The following is a 21,215-nucleotide window of genomic DNA, read 5'->3' on the forward strand; positions in this document are numbered from 1 at the left end:
TAACTAATTTATTCAAACAACTTCTATGCCAGTAAAAGCAGTGTTTTAACTTAACCAAGTATTTCAGCTTTATTTGGGTCTTTGCTGCGTTTCTAAAGACAGAAGCTTCTAATACAACTTTGCTCATTCTTGAGTAGAGTCTCAACTTCGAACAGTTTTCACCCCATTTAGCTGTAAATGCGACCCTTTATTTTATTTTATTTTATTTTTATTTATTACATTTATATACTGCCCCACAGCCAAAGCTCTCTGGGCAGTTCACAAAAGTTAAAACAGTAAACATTAAAAAGTGTACAAAATTTAAAAACCATCAGAAATGTAAAAACAACAGTATAAAAACATCAGTATCCATTTAAAAAACAACCGTTCTGGGGTCCATTAGAAAACAAACTTAGTGTTGTTAAATGCTGTTAAATGCCTGGGAGAAGAGACCCTTTACATTTACAGCTTGAAAAAAACCAGAGGCCAATATTAAAAAAAAACACTAGCCTGGGAAGTGGAGGCGCAGACCAATAGCGTGTGGGGAGCGGTGGATCGTGGTGCCCCACCAAAGGACAGCACAATCGGGGGCTCCCCAAGCATCCTAATGAGATGCCGCTTCACGAATCAAGTGACTCAGGGATGAACTACACAATACATTATTATTATTATTATTATTATTATTATTATTATTATTATTATTATTTATATAGCATCATCAATGTACATGGTGCTGTACAGAGTAGCGACGTAGCATGCAGCTCACCCTCTCTCTTTTTTTTTAATGCCCTGATCTGTATCAGGACCATCACGTGTGGGAGAAGAGATTTTAACCTTCCCCCACAGCTGCTTGTTCTCCAAAATCCCCACTCCGACCCCCATGTGCTAAAATGAGGGGTGGGAACCCTCCAATAGCACCAACCTGGAGCGTTGCTATACACTTAAACAATATGCGGCTCAGGCTAACATTTTCACAAGCAATGTACCATCTATGTATGCACCTTCAGAAAGAATTGCTGAGATTGATTTAAATTTCACAGAATGCCAAGCCAGCCAAAGCATGTAAATAATTTAATTACTTTGTACTTGCACTGCCAGATCACACCAAAGGCGCAGTTCCTCTTCATGCGCAAGGGTTTTGCACAGGTGTGGGGGAAACACACCGAAAAGAGTGGCTGGAAGTTCTCGTCATGAGCCCTTTCATCATCGCACACAATGACAAACGGCAACACTTGCACCAAAATAGAGTTTCAGTTCCCCTTCTATTAAGTACCCCATTCATCAGTCATTGTTACTTCTGTAAATTAAATTCAAAATAAGATCAGGTTGGACATGATTGTGTTTGGGGGGCAGCAAGGGTTAAAGGTGCTGGTTGGGTGGTGATGAGAGGGCTGGGGAGTGGGGCAGAAAAGGTAGGGGGCAAGGGGACAAGGAAGAGCAACCTCCCTTCCTTGGGGGCTGACTTCATTATTATTATTATTATTATTATTATTATTATTATTATTATTATTATTTATTAATTTATTTATATAGCACCATCAATGTACATGGTGCTGTACAGAGTAAAACAGTAAATAGCAAGGCCCTGCCGCATAGGCTTACAATCTAATAAAATCATAGTAAAACAATAAGGAGGGGAAGAGAATGCAAACAGGCACAGGGTAGGGTAAGCAGGCACAGGGTAGGGTAAAACTAACAGTATAAAGTCCGCACAACATCAAGTTTTAAAAGCTTTAGGAAAAAGAAAAGTTTTTAGTTGAGCTTTAAAAGCTGCGATTGAACTTGTAGTTACTTCATGTGGTATTACCGGTGCAAGGTCATGTAGAATAATCACCACTGGGTTTTCTGGCAGCCATTACGTTCACCTGGCCTGCCCCCTTCCCATCCTGCAGCTTTTGGCGACCAATGAGATGTCAGCTTCTGCCCAGAAACTCTACTAGTCTATGATTCTAGGACAATGACATCTTGAAGAGTTGTGTTGCAAGGGAGAAGCAAAACTCATTTCTCATTTCCTTGTGGGTAAAAATACTTTAAATTCTTAGTAGTAGAAGACAGATGAGGTACCATCTCAACAATGTACTGGCAACAGAGAGTCATTGATAGCAAGTGTAAAGGATTACATTCCTGCAGAGCAATCCTGTGAAAGGAGAAGGGAGGAGCGTTCAGGTGGGTGGGCGCAGTGGTGGCGGCACCTTCAGGAAAGCCCGGGATTGCGCTCCTTCCACTGTAGTTGGTCAGAAGGAGTGCCAATGCAGGGGTAGTCGGCTCACGCCGCCCAGCGACGCCGTCAAGACGAGGGCCAGGGTGACAGAAAGGTAGAGTTGTGGTTTACAAAATCCCAGTGTCTGGGAAGAGGATGATCTAAATTGATGACGCGGACCAATAGCATGTGGGGAGCGGTGGATCGTGGTGCCCCACCAAAGGACAGCACAATCGGGGGCTCCCCAAGCACTTCCCAGATGGGATTATTTGCCCCGCCTATAGAGTCCCGCTGGGTAAAAGCAGCAAGGGGTTCTGCTGCTCTTACCTCGCAACTCTGTAGGCATGGGAAATAACCAATGCAGCCCACCACATGACACTAACGATGGTTGTGCAGGTAATCAACTCTGCACACCATTATTTGTGTTGGTTATTTTTTGAAAATAACCAAATGTGGTGTGATTTTTTTCCTAACAGACAACACAATAGTCAATGGTGGGCTATTTAGTCTCCAGTGGACTATTTAACCAGCCTTTGACAATTGTGTCATCTGAACCCAGCCAAACTGAGCCTATTTGAAATAGGTGTGTTGAGTATTTAATACCAGGGGTCCTGGAATTTTAGCCTTAGTTTTTCCTCCTAGAGGATCCCTTGCTGAATGGATAATGTTGTCACTTGACAGCTGTCACAGCTGTCAAACTAGATGTGGATATTCCTTTGGGAGTGAAAGGGGGGTGATGTGCTCTTTTCTTATGAAAAATTATTGCTGGAGACTCAGGCCTCAGCTAGACCAGGGGGTTTTACCGTGACAATCTCATGATTTTATGATCGCAAAATTGTCGCACTGGTCTACAAGTGCCGTGTGACATCGCGGATGCCATTTTTTAAAAAAAGAAGGAGCGCACGAGCACTCGTGCGTAGAAGGTAAGTCTTTTTTTAATTAAAAAAAATCCCCGCTCCCCCACTCCACCCCCAATGGGCACAGAGCTCCTGTGTTCTCTGGCCTGTGCCTGGCTCCTTGCAAGGAGCAGGGACAAATCGCAACACCCGCCCACACATTCCTCGGTCTCGGGATCAGCCCGAGACCGGGTGGGAAAGTGTGCTAGAAGTGGAGGGTGAGATCCCGGGGCAAGGGAGGGATCATCATGCACAGGGATGATCCCAGGGATCGCCCCATCTAGCTATATCCTCAGGCAAGTAGGGATTTGAGGCAGGGCACAACAAAGGTTTAGGACAACCTTTTATACACTTGTTGTGGCCAGAGGCGGGAGCCAGAAGAAATGATCAGGCAGTTATCTTACAATCAAGAACAGGGATTGTGGGTGATTAGACCGCCCATTCACCCATCAGAATTGTGTCTATCTGTCCCCCAACCATCTCACATTTTACACGCATGAATTTTGGGAACATCTCCAGCATGAGCTTCAAAAGCTCACCCTGCACTGGAATCTGCCCATTGGGCAGCTTTATCAGATAAACTATCTACCATTGTTTATATGATAAAGCTGCCGATTTATTGTACTATACCCCATGAAGCTGCGCTTTTTCGAAGTCTCATTTTACCGTGACTTTTTACTTCGCTCCAATGTCGCCATGCTTGTTTGTACATGTGTCAGTGGTGGCGGGGGCCGGCTTGGTGAGTGCTTAGTAATGGCCACTGGAATGGAAGTAAGGACAGTTATTATGTATATCGCATAAATTCAAAGAACTGTAGCTGCGAAGATGCGCAGATACGGACTCTCAAAGTTACTACGTTGCACAGAGTTGCCAGATAAACAAACAAAAAAAGCTTTTGGAGGTTTTCAAATGCTTATATCTGCTGCGCATTATCCCAGTGTGGCAGTGGCACTGGGGATTTTCTGGGCTGGATAGCCCGCACTCATGCCTGCCGTGTAACCCTATTGCTGCCTCTTTGCAGCAGCAACGTTGCAGGTTTTGGGAGTACTCAGTGGACAAAGTGGCACCGAATAGATGCCACCCCACCCACCCCAGAAACATTCACAGAAAAAAGGAAATGTAAGATATATGAATAAGAAAAATGAACCAGCATTTTCGGAAACTTTGTATAGACCAGGGAAAAAGCAGCATTTAAATTCGAAAGTGAAAATATGTGTGATTTCCTTTGGGGTTGTAATGCTATTCCGCTACAGTCTCCCAGTCTCAACGGAGACAGCCAAATGGGGAGGGCACAGGAATTATGCACCTCTCATGCAACTCACAAATCGAGCGCAAATTACATATGTGGGGAGCCCCCACCTCTTCCTTGTTAGGCTGAGAAGAGAAAGAGGCCAGCTGTTAATTAAGGGAAAGATACTTGGCCCAGTTCCAAGAAGCCGGCTATTTCAGAAAGAGACTGAACAGAAGAAATAAGGCATGGAAAGGCAGCCCCGTGCCACAACATCCACAAGCTGGAGCACAATATTGTGTCCCTGGCACATCCAAAGCTAGAGGGGCCTCCATCATTTTGACAGAACGATGTCCATTAAAAACAAACGTTATTTTGCAGGATCGTTAGAACAGATACATATTTATTAAGGGTTGTTGTTGTTGTTTTTTAAAAATGAGGGATTAATACCAAACTCGCATTATGAAAAGGTCAATGAAAAACTGGACACTGCTAACATCAGTATGAAAAAAAATTGGCGCATCCAAATCTGGAAAAATAAGTACCCCAAAATCTCTACCCTCCTGCTCAGCGTATTGATGCCTGTGATTTGACCGATTCCTCGCAAGTAGATATGGTGACAGTGGGAAGGTCTTTTCCATGCTGTACTTTAAAGGCCTTATTCTAGGACTGATGACATTTTGATTTCAAAACAAATTAACAGATTAAGAGCAGGCATTGTCAACATCGCAATAGCAGAGCGTGTTCCAGCCGACACCCTTCTAATTTCAAAGCCTCAGCACTGCTTCCCTGTTTGCAAACTGAAAGCCATTAGACTTGCAACAACAGACTGGAATTTCCTGTGCCAGTATAGGTATGAAGAAATAATGGCTTCTTTAAATCTGCCATTCTGGAGGAGGGGCGGGTTCTGGGATCATTTCCCACTGCAATTTTCTTTGTTTATTTGTTTATTTAAGTTCATCTATGATGGTGTTGGGGTAAAAATCATTTCCCTCTAAAGATTCATGTGCCGGCAGGGGAGAGTAATTTGCATGAGGTCAAATTGATATATTCTGTTAGGGCTCTGAACAAGTTCTCTGGGAGGGAGGAGCTGCCTGCAGCCAGTTTAACGACTCTAAGTCAGTTGTTGCTCCTCAGCCCAAACATTGTGGCAGGCAGAAAAGAAAAGGTCTGTGCTCCATCTCCAACCAACTGAAGCTGTGAGGCCTTCTTTTAATCAGGTTAGTCACTGGCACCCAGCCCCCTCTATATTGCCTATGTCTGCTTGGCTTAAGCCAGGTTCTGGACCTACGCCTAAACAACAACAAAAAGGGGTGGGTCATTTCTTTGTGTTGAAATATAAGTGACAAGCAGAAATGTTCAGAGTGCTGGTAGGGAGGGTGGCAGAAAGGCAGAAGAGAAATCAAAGAAGTTCAGCAAGTGAAACTTTTCTTATCCCTGCATCTTCATGATGGGGGAAAGTTTATCTGCTAAATTTCTGCTTCTCTCTCACTTCTTCAAGGTGCAGAAGTCCTGCTCAAAAAACCTTGGTATCTTACAAGGCAGAGGAAACACCGTTTAAGAGCTTCTCTTTGACTAGTATAATACCCGTTTTGCCATGGGCGCTAGTAATCTGAGAACGAAAGGATGAAAAGATGTTTCCCTGCTTCCCTTGTGACTAGAACAACTTTCAGGTGGGGGGGGGCTTTCCTTCTTTCCCTCCCTCTTCCTCTCTCAACTTTCCAAACATATGCAGCATTCCCTTCAATGTGTACCCCAACAATGCAACTTCTTCCCACTACATTAAAGTAAGCCCTCCCATGGCATAGCAAACTGAGTCTTCCAGCCCACCTCCCAGCCTCGCTTCTTCCAAGTAGAACCCCCTCCCATTACATGAACATCTAGACAGACCCACCCCTCCTTATAAAAGTTTTTAACTTTTGTAAACCGTCCAGAGAGCTTCAGCTATGGGGAGGCATATGAGAACCAGTGTGGTGTAGTGGCTAAAGTGTTGGACTGGGAGTTGGGAGATCTGAGTTCTAGTACCCACTCAGCCATGGAAACCCACTGGGTGACTTTGGGCCAGTCACACACACTCAGCCCAACCCACCTCACAGGGTTGTTGTTGTGAGGATAAAATGGAGAGGAGGAGGAGGATTATGTACGCCACCTTGGGTTCCTTGTAGGAACAAAAGCAGGATATAAATGCAATAATAAATAAATGTAATAAATAATAATAATCCCTCCTCGCTCGCTGGTTCATCCCATTGAAAACAATGCAATCTGAGGAAGAGGGAGCAGGGACATTACCCTAGCAATCTCCCTGAACCCTAGTAGCACCCTGTAAAGCCTGCCTGTGAAGCAAAATGAATCAAAACAAACCCAAACAGAAACGGAAGAAAGGAAAGTAGGAGGATGCAGGTCACAGAGCTCAAAAACATGTGGTGTCTGATCAGGCGGTCTTTGGCACGTTCCTTTTAAAAAGATCATTTGGGATTTCTGGAAGTTTCAAGTTGAAAACACTTGATGTCGGATCAGGCCCTGTTTTGGGAGGAGCCAATAAAGCTGCACTGAAGTTTAGAGCAAGAGGAAACAGTTTGGTGCGAAGCAAAGAAACAAACCAATTTACTATGAAATCTCAAGCTTTCAACTTTTTCAAAGTTTTGAATTTTTCTGCTTGTTTACACTGCTCAAGCTTTTGTTTAAAACAAAAAATGAACAAAATTGATCTGGTAGATCTCTAGCAATAAGTCTTACATTACATAAATTCATCAGGTGACTTGCATAAATTGGGGAGAATGCCTCTTTGCAACCTTATTTGGAAGAGAAGAGGAAGAAATTGGGCTAGAATTCAGTAGTTAGTGGGATGAACTGGAAAAGTGTAGCTCAGGATCTTAACTGAACACAAAGAGGGGGTCTGCATTTGTGACTATAAATTGTAGCTTGATTGCAGAAATTAAGAGGTGAATTTTTACATGGCATGGAGACCAGTGCTGAAATCTTGCCAGCGGTAGGATGTAAAAGTTAATGGAAGGTGGAATAGTTTCAACACACAACTTCAAGGTAGCAATTGTAAGCCTATGCGGCAGGGTCTTGCTTTTTACTGTGTTATCTGTACAGCACCATGTACATTGATGGTGCTATATAAATAAATAATAATAATAATAATAATAATAATAATAATAATAATAATAATAACAACAACAATTATCTCTGTTTTCGTGTGATTGCCGGGGGTGGGGGATATAACAAAAAATAGGTTAACCATAGCTTAAAAATGTTAAAGAGAGCAGTCAAACACAATTAATCTAGTTACAAAAACACAGGGAGTACAAAGTTGCAAAGCCTTATTTTCTAGGGGTGTGCACGGACCCCCCGCTCCGCTTCACTTCCAGATCCTTGATTTTCGGATTGGCCCACTTCGCTCCGCCCCCGCTCAGCCCATGTCCGCTCCGCACAGAGCTCCGGATCCGGATCGGAGCTCCGTTTCCCCCCCCCCATAGGCTTGCATTAAGCTAAAAAAGTATACAACTTTTTTTCTGTGAAAGTTAGAAACTTCAAGTTTGGCACCATGACACCTCATGGAGGTATACACACGCACACCAAGACTCAAGGCAATCCCATCATCCCCTGATTTTTGGGGAATTTAGGAAAATCGGGCACCCCATTCACACCCCTTTCCATAGCTCCGTCAATTTGCATGTTAGAAACCTCAAACTCGCCACCCTGACAGCTTATCCAGGGATACACATGCACACCAAGACTCAAGGCAGTCCCATCATCCCCTGATTTTTGGGGAATTTAGGAAAATTGGGCACCCCATTCACACCCCTTTCCATAGCTCCGTCAATTTGAACGTTAGAAATCTCAAACTCACCACCAGGATAGCTTATCCAGGGATACACATGCACGCCCAGACTCAAGGCAGTCCCATTATCTCCTGTTTCTTGGCGGGGCTTAAACCTGCAGACATCTCAATGGGGCCATTTCAAAGGAAATCCCAACATGCCATGAATTGGGGAGTATGAATCTTCTTCCACACTTGAAAAATGGATTTGGAACTTCCAAAACTCCAAGTGAGCGCAGGAAGGACTTCTCCCCTGAGTCAAAGCCACACACACACAACATCCCTGCGAGGCGGGCAGGGGAGGAGAGAGGGAAGGCAGGCAGGCAGGCAGCAGACATTTCTGGGGGCATAAGGAAGTGAGCCAAGGATAAGCCAGTAATGCATATAAAATGGAATAAATAAATAAATAAACAAAGGAGGGGTGGAATTAAAAGCAGCAGTGTTGCTGAATAAACAACAAGAAGAACTTTTTTAAAAAGGCTATATCTGTCTTTTACCAGCAATAGGGGGACGTGCCCAGGGGAGGGGGAAGCAGCAGCTGCCAATTTGACTGGTCAACCAGTCTTTTAAGAAGCAAGGCTGTCAGTTCAACTCATGAAAGACATTGCTCCACCACTAAGAAGTAGAACTGTCACTTCAACTCATGATAGGCATTGCTCCACCGGGTTACTCTCTTTGGAAGGCTCTGATGGCCTTCCAAGTACAGAAGAGAGTGAGGGCACGTCCACATGGGATGCCCTAGGGGAGCTCATCCCATTGCACCACATCTTTTCAGTTGTTCCCCAAAGTTAGGGTGGGTAGCAGTAATCTCTTATTATTGGCTTAGTATATGATTTCACAGGTTGTGTTTGTGCATTTGGTGGGGCTACTGTTTTAAAAAACACTGGGAAAAGTCTGTTCAGACTAAGAAAGAGAAGTTCCCAGAATCCCAAGTTACCCATTTTGCCTATCCCCTCCTCCAACTTTGGGATCATGTGATCATGACCGGGAGTTGACTCTGCCCCTCAGCCCTTCGGAAAAGGTATTTTTCCCACCGTTTTTTTTTTAATTCTAGCGCGCGACCTGCACCACGCAGAGAGGTGAGAGTAGTCTCAAAATGACCCCCATCCACGACTCTCCAAGCACAAGAATTTTTAGAAAGATAGCTTCAAAAACAACACAGTTATCTGCGATTCTTTTCCGCAATGCAATCCTATGGGCGAAATGTTTCAAGATGGCGATAGAAGCGGACCGCGGAAACCGGAGCGCTCCGAAAATGGGTGCTTCTCTTTGCCTTGCTTCTAGGGGTCCGCGGTCCGCTTCTACTCCGCCTCTGGGCAAGGCGGAGCAGGCCAATTCGCTCCTGCTTCTGCACTTCTAATCGGAGCGGAGCACATGCCTATTATTTTCCTCTTAACTGATCTTCGAAATCTGATAGTGATCTGTAGGAGCTTCATTCTGGGATGCCTGATCAACACAGCACAGAAATGGGAAGCATATTGCATTTAACAGCCTTTGTGCGATGGAAAGATATTGGGGGAGCAGCATTGAACATGTGCAAATTTATAATACAAGCATTTGAAAATGTTTTCTGCTCAGAAATGAGAGCTTATTAACATCTGCAAAATCAGACACAACTGAATTGCCGGAAGACCCTCGAGTTTGCATTTTGTCTAATTTTGCATTTTGCAAATTTGTCATTCTAAAGAATGTCACATGTAATACTACGTTCTGAAAGACGGCCTTCTTAGCAGTGGTGCTCACCCTCTTGAATGTCCTCTGCCATATGGTCTGGGAGGCAGAAAAGGAAGGGTGTTTTAAATTCCTCCTGAGAACGTTCCACAACATGAGTTTTCATGATGCTGCTCCATTTGAAAGTTGAAATGGTTCTGTATTGTAATGTTAAATATTTTAAAATGCTTTTGGATGTACACCACTTAGAGATTATATGAATATTAACCAAAATGAACAAAAAAGAAATCATGAAAAAGAAAAACAAAGAAACATTGCATATATAGGAATATCATCATTTTTATAATCTGGTATACTGTTCATTAAAAAGTGGGGGAGGGAGTTATGCATAGGTGTCAAGAAAAGCAGACCAAATACTCATGCACTTAACCAGTCACAAGTCACACCTATATAACACCCGTTCAAATGTTGAGTGCGTTGTTAAGCCCTCAATCCATTGCATTATGGAAGATGAGCATTTATCTTTCCAACGTGATAGTAGAAGTCTTTTAGCTGTCATAAAAGCTCTGAAAATCCATTTGCACTGACCATGTGTTAATTTCCAAGACCCGGTGGGTAGTTTAGGAGGATATGCGCATCATTGCATATTAAAGATTGTTTCAGTACAAAGTTTATCCTTATTGTAACCTCCTCCCAAAAGGCGGCAACTACTGAGCATCGCCAAAACATTTGAATTAAAGAAGCATTAGGTGCATTACATCTCCAACAATTACGCAAGTTGGACAAGCCCTTATTGAAATGGCGTTGAGTCGAATAAACCTGAAACAAGATTTTTTACTGAAAGAAGCCTCAGCTAGACCTACCTGGTATTGCGCAATGGAGGGGTGAAGATCTCACGATCCCCCCCCCCGTTTTTACACATGGCGCTCGCCAACCTCGGAGGGAGAAGACATCGCAGCCACCATTTTCTTTTTTAAAAAAAGAACAGAAGATGCGCACGAGCACTCGTGTGCTCAAAGGGAGGGGTTTTGTTTTTTAAAAAAATCCCTGCTTCCCGCATCCCACCCCCAATGGCAGTTCCCAGCTCCTCATGAGTAATTGCAAGGAGTCAGGACAAACCGTGACACCCAGCCACACATTATGTGGTCTCGGGATCAGCCCAGGACTGCAGAAAAAGCAGGCTCAAAGGGCAGGGCGAGATCCCGGGCAAGGGCAGGATCATCCCTCCCTGATCCCAGGATCCCCTGTGCATCCTGTGAATGCACAGAGATGATCACGGGGATTGCCCCGGGATATTGCCACGTCTAGCTATGGCCTAAGGCATAGCCTAAGATCAATGAACGCTTCAGATACAGAAACTAGGTCAACAATCCATTGGTTAGGCAAAATAGAACACTCCAATTCTCTATTCCAATCCTGTCTTAAACCATGGATAATGGGCGCCATCCCAGGGACAGCGATTTTGTTCTCCAAAGTCTCGGAACTTCCTATGATCTGCTGGGCTAAATCTGGTAAGGTAGTAGGAGTGGTAGAGGAGATCTTTGCTGCTCTGAGCGTTCATTTGTATTACATCTCAAGTGTTACAATGTTTTAAAGCGAGCCTCTTTCTTCCTTAATATTAAATCGCACAGAATAGGCCTGAGAAAAGATTGCTACAGTGACCCAATTATTCTTTCTCTCTTCTTTCTATCAATCAATCCTTTATCTACAGTCAATAGACCAGAAAAAGAAAGGTACAGTTATTTCAAGAAAAAGGTCAATAAGATAACCTAAGCATATGAAACATATCATTAGTAATACATTTTAATACATAAAAATCAAGGGTAAAAGGGAGTAAGATCAGAGCAAGGATGGGACATGTGTTAACATTAGATCTTGAACAGGACATAGGAGGAAAATTCAAGCGATCATATGTGGTCTGATGAGAATGGCCAGATTCAGAAACTTGGCAACCTGCATAGTGATTGGTTTATTTTGGCCCTGGAGGAGGCTAACCATCAGGGTCCCTGGGGAGCGGCCAGGCAAAGCCTGTATAATAGGGCCTATCAGCTCTTTTCTGATATCATCATAGAAGCTACAAAAAAAACAGGATGTGGGTAATGGTTTCTACTTCAGTTTCGTTACAAGGGCAGCATCTTTTGCATAAAGGAATTTTTTTATATCTGCCTTCCATCAACCTGGAAGGAAGGGCATTAAATCTCACCAAGGTAAAAGCCCTCCTATACTTGGGAACAGTCAACCAGCATAAGTATGGAGGACCATCTTTATTAGTGTGTCTAGTTAGGCCTAATGAGTATGGGGAGCATGGGCCACAGGCAGCTCCCTGTAGTTCCTGCCGGTCAATATCCACTAATCGCTGTTTAAAAATCGATTTAGCCTTTGCTAGGTCCATTACTAGCAGATGAGGAGGCGAGAGCCCGATAGTGCAGATTTTTTCTTCAATCATTTTTGCCCAGTGGGATTTACCAGTGTCCAGCGGGATCAGTGTGAGTAGAGAGTTGGAAGTAGTGGCTAAGTGGCAACGAAGCCAAAAGTATATAGTGCAGGTCCACGCTAGACAATTAAGCGAATTAAGTCCTGCTTCCAAATTTAAAACAGTGCCAGAAACACATTTTGGGGCCCCAAATATTAACCTTAGAAAGAGGTGTTGGATACTTTCAAAAGATCCTTTGTAATAAGGTAGCCAGATTGGTGACCCAAACAGAGTCTGGGACACCGTTTTGACTCGAAAAACCCGAATGGTTGCTGGTAGAAATTTCCCACCCTTTGTGTAGTGAAACCAAGCAAGCGCACCAGCTGCCTGCTGGGCCTTGGTCTTTACATGCTGTATTGGCATTGCGGAAGATTTTTTGTTATTACGAGGAGGTATAGGTGGGGTGAACATGTGTTTTCATGGCACCGGCCAAGGTCAGATGATTTCGCCTCTTATAGATATCACTTTGTTGTATAAGTAGATAACAAACCTCTATATATCGCTGTGACATTTAAGTATAAACAGGGGAGCAGCCCCCGAGCTTCAAAGTATCCTCCCAAGCTAAAGGCACCTGTGCAGCAAGACCCTCCCTGATAAAGCAGTGGCGACACAGATAAGGATGTTCGAGGAGGAGTAGGGGAGGTGATGGGTGCCTGTTGCTACGGGTCAGCAGCTGACGATCAAAGACAAGAAGGCAGACCAGATGATGTATAAAAACCAACACTACAGTCTGGGGGGGGGGTTCTGGGTAGACCGTCCGGAAGGTGCTGCGCCAGTGACTCTTGGGGTCTTGCTCGCTGCCAACCAAAGTCCTCGGCAGCGGAATGAGCAAGAGGCTGACGAACCTGTCTCGGTGCACTCTCTGTATATGCTTCTGGTAATGTATGCTAGTTGTTAGAGAACCAATAAATCACTCATGACCTTACTCCCTGGTCCGGTTATTGTCTCCGGGATCTAAAAAGAACCTTGTTTTGACTTCCTAGCTGGCCACTAGCAGTCAAAACAATACATATTGGTGCTGTGAGCAGGGTCCCGGACAATGCCATTCTGGGGACGGAGGGCTGTAAGAGAGCGAGATGTCAGGGAGAGTCGGATTCCCGGGTGGCCCACTAACAACACTTGGGCCCCCGTTGCCCAGGTTTTGAACCGGTTAACCCCACCGGTCGCTTGCAATGCTGAGATAGCTGGAATAGAGGAGGGGGCTATGCCTGGGGCGGTAGTGAGTTGCCTGAAAGCCCTAGGCATAGGAGCGAAGGCTGAGCTGAAGTCTGTGGCAGGAGTCGGGTGGATACTGCTAACAGCGCTCAGGAGGGTGAGCGAACAGCTAGAGGCGTCTCAGAGGAGGGTAAAAAAACCTGCCAGATGATGTCTCTGCCCTAAAGGAGCAGGGATCTCTTCTGCGGGAGGTGCTGGAAAGCGCCCAGGAGGGGAGGGAGATAGCAGAGAATTCTGCTGCTACCTTGGCCGTAAGGTTTGCCAAAGTAAGGTAGTGCAAGCAGGCTGGAAGGAAACGCATTCCTGATGCACGCAAAGTCAGAGCTCTTGTCACATCTAAAGGCTGGGACCCGCAGAGATGGGATGGGACCCCCTTGCACATTCCTCCACCAGATAAGCCCATGAATGTGAGGCAGTATCATTTGCCAGGGGGGGCATAAAGAAATTTCTGATACAATACAGGGGTTGGTCACAGTTGTAGACCACATGCGCTCCCGAGGTTGGGAGATTAACCCCAAGAAAATTCAAGGTCCTGCCCAGCAGGTGCTGTTCCTAGGGGTGGTGTGGAAGGGGTCGGTTCGACATATACCTGACAAAGTGCTGAACGTGTTTGCAGCTTTACAACCCCCCACGTGCAAGGCGGAGGCTCAGCGCCTCGTGGGGCTAATGGGCTTTTGGAGACAGCACATTCCTCATCTGGCTCAGATCCTACGCCCTATTCACCAGGTTGCATGCAAGAAGTCTCATTTTGGGTGGGGGGAGAGCCAGCAGAAGGCCTTAACTGAGGCCACTGCCATACCCCTAGGGCCTTTCACAAAGGGACTCCCTTTCGAGCTTCAGGTGTCTGCCAATCAGGATGTGGCAGTATGGAGTCTTTGGCAGAAGGGGCCAGATGGGAAAAGGATCCCGTTGGGGTTCTGGTCCAGGAAATTACCCACCACTCCCTATACTCCGTTTGAGCGACAGCTTTTAGCATGCTACTGGGCCCTAGTGGAAACTGAGCGGTTGACTGGTCCCAATCCTGTCATTCTGAGGCCAGCGTTGCCCGTAATGAATTGGGTAAAGGAGGAGTCTGCCAGCACCCGCATTGGCAGACCCCAGCAATCCTCCATCGTCAAGTGGAAGTGGTACCTGGCCGAAAGTGCCCGTCCAGGTCCAGGAGGGGTAAGTGCCTTGCAAGAGCAAGTGTTGGCATTAACCCCACTGGGAGAAGTTGAAGATGGCGTGCAAGTGGAGAGCTTGGAGGCCTCTCCTGTCAAAGAGGCACCCCCCTATGACCAGGTTACCAGTGCAGTTGCTTGGTTCCCTGATGGATCAGCAAAATACCAGGGGGGGAACAGGTTTGGAGAGCCGCTGCTCTCAATCCCAAGCAACAGATCACCCAAACCCAGGCTGGGAAGGGCAAATCCAGTCAGTATGCCGAGCTCATGGCTGTATTGATGGTACTGGAGGACGCAGTAGCAAAGAAGGAGTCAGCTGTGTGTGTATATATACCGATTCGTGGGCGGTTTTCAAGGGCCTCACGGTGTGGTTCCCTAAATGGAAGAGGGATGGTTTTACCATACTCAAGTGCCCTCCATGGGGACAGGAACTGTGGAAATGCATTAATGATTTGTTGCCTCATCACACAGTTCACATAGGGCACGTAGACGGGCATTCATCAGGTACAGTGGAAGCCTTGTACAACCAGGCAGTGGACCAGCTCGCCCAGGTGCGCACTACAGCCCCAGAAGCCGACCTCGAGGACGAACTTGTGATTCTGGCCAGGTGGGCACACGAGAAGTCTGGGCATCTGGGAGCTAAAGGCACACGGGAATGGGCGGTGCACAGGGGCATTCCATGCTCAGTGGATGCTGCTAGTAGAGAACTCTTTTATGTCCTGGCTCAGCTCATTGCCAGGTTTGCCTTCTTGTAAGTATATCATCACCACTTTCTTAATGATTCTCTGTATCATTATTGTTTATCTGTTCTTGTCTAATTATTGCATGCACTTGGCCACTGGCGAATGACAGCGGTGGATGAAAAACCATGGGTCACCCCAGGGGTGGAGTGTATTGGCATCACGGAAGATTTTTTGTTATTACGAGGAGGTATAGGTGGGGTGAACATGTGTTTTCATGGCACCGGCCAAGGTCAGATGATTTCGCCTCTTATAGATATCACTTTGTTGTATAAGTAGATAACAAACCTCTATATATCGCTGTGACATTTAAGTATAAACAGGGGAGCAGCCCCCGAGCTTCAAAGTATCCTCCCAAGCTAAAGGCACCTGTGCAGCAAGACCCTCCCTGATAAAGCAGTGGCGACACAGATAAGGATGTTCGAGGAGGAGTAGGGGAGGTGACGGGTGCCTGTTGCTACGGGTCAGCAGCTGACGATCAAAGACAAGAAGGCAGACCAGATGATGTATAAAAACCAACACTACAGTCTGGGGGGGGGGGGTTCTGGGTAGACCGTCCGGAAGGTGCTGCGCCAGTGACTCTTGGGGTCTTGCTCGCTGCCAACCAAAGTCCTCGGCAGCGGAATGAGCAAGAGGCTGACGAACCTGTCTCGGTGCACTCTCTGTATATGCTTCTGGTAATGTATGCTAGTTGTTAGAGAACCAATAAATCACTCATGACCTTACTCCCTGGTCCGGTTATTGTCTCCGGGATCTAAAAAGAACCTTGTTTTGACTTCCTAGCTGGCCACTAGCAGTCAAAACAATACATATTGGTGCTGTGAGCAGGGTCCCGGACAATGCCATTCTGGGGACGGAGGGCTGTAAGAGAGCGAGATGTCAGGGAGAGTCGGATTCCCGGGTGGCCCACTAACAACACTTGGGCCCCCGTTGCCCAGGTTTTGAACCGGTTAACCCCACCGGTCGCTTGCAATGCTGAGATAGCTGGAATAGAGGAGGGGGCTATGCCTGGGGCGGTAGTGAGTTGCCTGAAAGCCCTAGGCATAGGAGCGAAGGCTGAGCTGAAGTCTGTGGCAGGAGTCGGGTGGATACTGCTAACAGCGCTCAGGAGGGTGAGCGAACAGCTAGAGGCGTCTCAGAGGAGGGTAAAAAAACCTGCCAGATGATGTCTCTGCCCTAAAGGAGCAGGGATCTCTTCTGCGGGAGGTGCTGGAAAGCGCCCAGGAGGGGAGGGAGATAGCAGAGAATTCTGCTGCTACCTTGGCCGTAAGGTTTGCCAAAGTAAGGTAGTGCAAGCAGGCTGGAAGGAAACGCATTCCTGATGCACGCAAAGTCAGAGCTCTTGTCACATCTAAAGGCTGGGACCCGCAGAGATGGGATGGGACCCCCTTGCACATTCCTCCACCAGATAAGCCCATGAATGTGAGGCAGTATCATTTGCCAGGGGGGGCATAAAGAAATTTCTGATACAATACAGGGGTTGGTCACAGTTGTAGACCACATGCGCTCCCGAGGTTGGGAGATTAACCCCAAGAAAATTCAAGGTCCTGCCCAGCAGGTGCTGTTCCTAGGGGTGGTGTGGAAGGGGTCGGTTCGACATATACCTGACAAAGTGCTGAACGTGTTTGCAGCTTTACAACCCCCCAAGGTGCTTCACCAATGACTCTTGGGGACTTGCTCGCTGCCAACCAAAGTCCTCGGCAGCGGAATGAGCAAGAGGCTGACGAACCTGTCTCAGTGCACTCTCTGTATATGCTTCTGGTAATGTATGCTATTATTATTATTATTATTATTTATTTATATAGCACCATCAATGTACATGGTGCTGTACAGAGTAAAACAGTAAATAGCAAGACTCTGCCGCATAGGCTTACAATCTAATAAAATCATAGTAAAACAATAAGGAGGGGAAGAGAATGCCAACAGGTACAGGGAAGGGTAAGCAGGCACAGGGTAGGGAAAAACTAACAGTAGAAAGTAACAGTAGAAGTCTGCACAACATCAAGTTTTAAAAGCTTTAGGAAAAAGAAAAGTTTTTAGTTGAGCTTTAAAAGCTGTGGTTGAACTTGTAGTTCTCAAGTGCTAGTTGTTAGAGAACTAATAAATCACTCATGAACTTACTCCCTGGTCTGGTTATTGTCTCCGGGATCTAAAAAGAACCTTGTTTTGACTTCCTAGCTGGCCACTAACAGTCAAAACAATACACATGCTTAACATGGGTACCCCAGCTTAGGGTTTCCTGGAACCAAATCCCCAGGTATTTATAGGAATCAACCTGGGAGATTCTCTTCCCCCCTATAGTCCAGGTGAATTTAATCTTCCTCTTACTGAAGACCATCACTTTGGATTTAAAGTTATTGATTGTTAAAGAATTCTTCTCACAAAAGTCTACAAAGCCATTCATTAGGCGTTTAAGACCCAAACACGTTTGTGATATCAGGACGGCATCATCAGCATATAGGAGGAGTGAGACTGGGGTTGGGCCGATCTTAGGCGGATGAGATTGGATTTTCGCTAGAGAGTTGGGAAGATCTACTAAATACAGATTAAATAAAGTAGGTGCCAGGATGTAACCTTGTCTGACGCCTTGTTTGGCAGCAATATCATTAGTAAGATGACCATACTTGCTGTATCGCACTTGGATTAAAGTATTATGGTATAATGATTGGATCAAGAATAAAAGTCTCTCTTCTTTCTACAAACTTTCAACTCCCTGAATTCTACACATGATGAAATGTCACATATTTCATATATGTGAAATATTAACTGGGAATAAGTCCTATTAAACTCAGTGAGGATTGCTTCTGGTTAGGGGACAATCCTATGCATGCTGGCTGCAGAATACTAGGAGTTGTAGGTGTTTTTCTGCTAAAGAATTGCACCTTTAGCCTCCCTTTCTAATCTTTCTTTACTGAAAATTTCCCTTTTTCTGTTCAGTCTAGCACTGGTGTAACAATTACTAACCACAGTGTCCTTTAGCTATTTTTTTCCTAATCCAGGATCTGTTTTCTTTAGACAAATGGAAACAATAGATTTTCTTTTCTACTGATCTTGAATGAGGACAGCAAAAAGAAGTATCACAAAGAAATTTGTACAGCAGCTAAAAATACATGTTAATTTCAGATACATTGAACGTCTCACTTGTTCTTTATTTCATTGAATTTAACATTAACATATTACGTAGAACAGGTTTGTCTTAATTGTGAGCTGTAGAATCAGACATGTGACCATGGCCACGCCCATTGGAGGCCAGATGGACCCATCCCCTTGGGGGCTGGCCATGTTGGGTGGGCACACCTCCTTGAAGGCGAGCCACGTTATTCTCCTTTTTGGTTTCCAAAATATAATTGAACTGTTTGTCAGGAAGTGTTAGCCGCCTTCCCTGACCAAAAGTGCCAATTCCTAATCATTGGCTTCTTCTCAGATCTGTTTGCTAGAAACATTATTCATTACCTTCTTAATCCCGACTTCACTCCAGGAAGCACAGGGAAGCATACATGGCCTTTTCCTCCTGATGTTATCCTTAAACAACCCTGTGATATAGGCTAAATTCTACTGTAGTGACTACTCAGTGATCTCCTAGTGGCCTTCGTGGCTGAGGGGGGATTTGAATTCTCTCTGAGTCTAATAGATATATATGCTCTCACGCACTGATGGCTTCTTCCCTACAGCCCCTAACCATGTGGCTCTACCTGGCTGCCCTCTTGGGGCTTTACTTCCTTTACCGATGGTACCGGGAGAGGCAGACCGTGGAGAACCTCAGAGAGAAATATGTCTTCATCACCGGCTGTGATTCTGGCTTTGGGAACAAGCTGGCCAGACAGCTGGATGCCCGGGGCCTGCGTGTGTTGGCGGCCTGTCTCACTCAGAAGGGGGCAGAACAGCTGGAGAAGGCCACATCAGAGAGGCTGAAAGCCACCATTCTGGACGTCACCAGCACAGAGAGTGTTGCAGCAGCGACCAAATGGGTGAAATCGTGCATAGGGAACGAAGGTGACTGGCTTTATTTATTTATTTATTTATTGTGTTTCTATACCGCCCAGTAGCCCAAGCTCTCTAGGCAGTTCACAAAAATTAAAACATTAAGTACAATTCAAAGTACAAAACAAACAATATAAAACTACAATATAAAAGTACAATATAAAAGCACAACCAGGATAAAACCAAGCAGAAATGCAGAGATTTATACAGATTTAAAACAGCAAATTTAAAAGACTAAGATAGTAATCTGTCAGAATACTGGGGAAATAAAAAGGTCTTCACCGGGCATCAAAAAGAGTATGATGAAGGTGCCAGGCAAACCTCTCTAGGGAGCCCATTCCACAGCCGGGGTGCCATAGCAGAGAAGGCTCTCCTCCTGGTAGCCACCTGCCTCACTTCCTTTGGCAGGGGTTCATGAAGAAGGACCCCTGAAGATGATCTTAGGGTGTGGGCAGGTACACATGGGAGGAGACAAGCTTTCAAATGACCTGGCCCCAAGCTGTTTAGGGCTTTGAATGTTAAGACCAGCACTTTGAATTGGGCCCAAAACTGGACTGGCAGCCAGTGAAGCTGGATAAGGACTGGCGTGATGCGGCCTTGTTGGCAAGTCACTGGGGAACAAATGTGCTGCCCTGTTTTGTGCCAGCTAAAGCTTCCAAGCCATTTTTAAAGGCAGCCCCATGTATAACACTCTGCAGTAATCCAGATGAGAGGTTATGAGAGCATGGATAACTGTAGCTAGGCTATCTCTGTCCAGATAAGGGCGCAGTTGGTATATCAGGCTCAGCTGATAAAAGGTGCTCCTTGCCAATGAATCCACCTGCACCTCAAGTGACAATTTTGGATCCAAGAGCACCCAGAAACTATGAACCTGGTCATTTAGAGGTAGAGCAACCCCCTCCAGGACAGGTTGAACATCATCTAGCCAGACAAACAAACAAACCACTAACAGTACCTCTGTCTTATCTGGATTGATTCTCAGTTTGTTGGCCCACATCTAGTCCATTACCATGCCCAGGCAACGATTCAGATCAGTCACTGCTTCACCTGGGTTTGATGAAAAGGAAAGGTAGAGCTGGGTGTCATCCAACGCAGTCCTCCAATCAGTATCCAGTATTTCATGGCAGAAGCTGTTGTGTCTCCCCTCTCTGCTCAGATGGCTATCCCTTTTCATTCCTGACTCTTTTCAGTGCCCAAAAAAATATGCAAAGGGCATCATATTTTTCTTTTGGCTCCTGAAAATTGTGCAATTGTCTTCATCATTCATATATATATATATATATATATATATATATATATATATATATATAGTATGTATGTATGTATTTGGTCCATATTTCACTACTGTGCATTTATGGTTGTCCAATATTTGTAGTCCTGCCTTGTCAATGTCCTTGTAAGTTTCAGTTGTCAAAGGAAGAAAAGCGCAATAGGGAAACGTACAAGGGAATTGACAAGGCCAGACAGCAGAGAGGCTAATTTGCACATACCTGACAGTGACAGCGCTGAAGGGGGTGGCGGAGAGAGTGGGAGAAGTAGGCGAGATACTGGCTCCCCACCTTCTTGCAACATTTCTGTTACCGCTGTGGTTACTGAAAAAGGGAGCTGCGAAAATGGAGGGGAGAGAAGTCAAGATCTCCCCTTTCTGGAATAGGGAAATCAGATGAATCCATTTGGGGGGTCAAGCCAGCTGAGCCTTTCGCAGCTCTCTCCCCGCCGCCCTGCCCTGCTCCGCTGGATTCCGGCTCACTTGCCTGATTCTATCTGTACTGAGTCAGGCTGGCTCGCAGACATTGCTGGCCACTTTGCACAACACTCTTGCTTGAGAGAGTTGTGCAAAATGGAC

General features: G+C 45.5%; 2 protein-coding genes across 2 annotated transcripts in view; both read left to right on the forward strand.

Moving 5' to 3' along the window:
• LOC134394364 (retinol dehydrogenase 7-like) overlaps positions 1 to 21,215 on the forward strand; it is a 260,477-nt gene that overhangs the window by 197,640 nt on the left and 41,622 nt on the right. The window lies entirely within an intron of this gene.
• LOC134394360 (retinol dehydrogenase 16-like) overlaps positions 7,237 to 21,215 on the forward strand; it is a 28,221-nt gene continuing 14,242 nt past the window's right edge. The window contains exons 1-2 of the mRNA XM_063119749.1: positions 7,237 to 7,345; positions 19,060 to 19,381. Coding sequence (XP_062975819.1) covers positions 7,310 to 7,345; positions 19,060 to 19,381 — 358 coding nt within the window. The 5' untranslated portion in view covers positions 7,237 to 7,309. The remainder of the gene's footprint in view (positions 7,346 to 19,059; positions 19,382 to 21,215) is intronic.

The sequence above is a fragment of the Elgaria multicarinata genome, chromosome 3 (genome assembly GCF_023053635.1).
Source record: "Elgaria multicarinata webbii isolate HBS135686 ecotype San Diego chromosome 3, rElgMul1.1.pri, whole genome shotgun sequence".
In the NCBI taxonomy this organism is placed as follows: domain Eukaryota; kingdom Metazoa; phylum Chordata; class Lepidosauria; order Squamata; family Anguidae; genus Elgaria; species Elgaria multicarinata.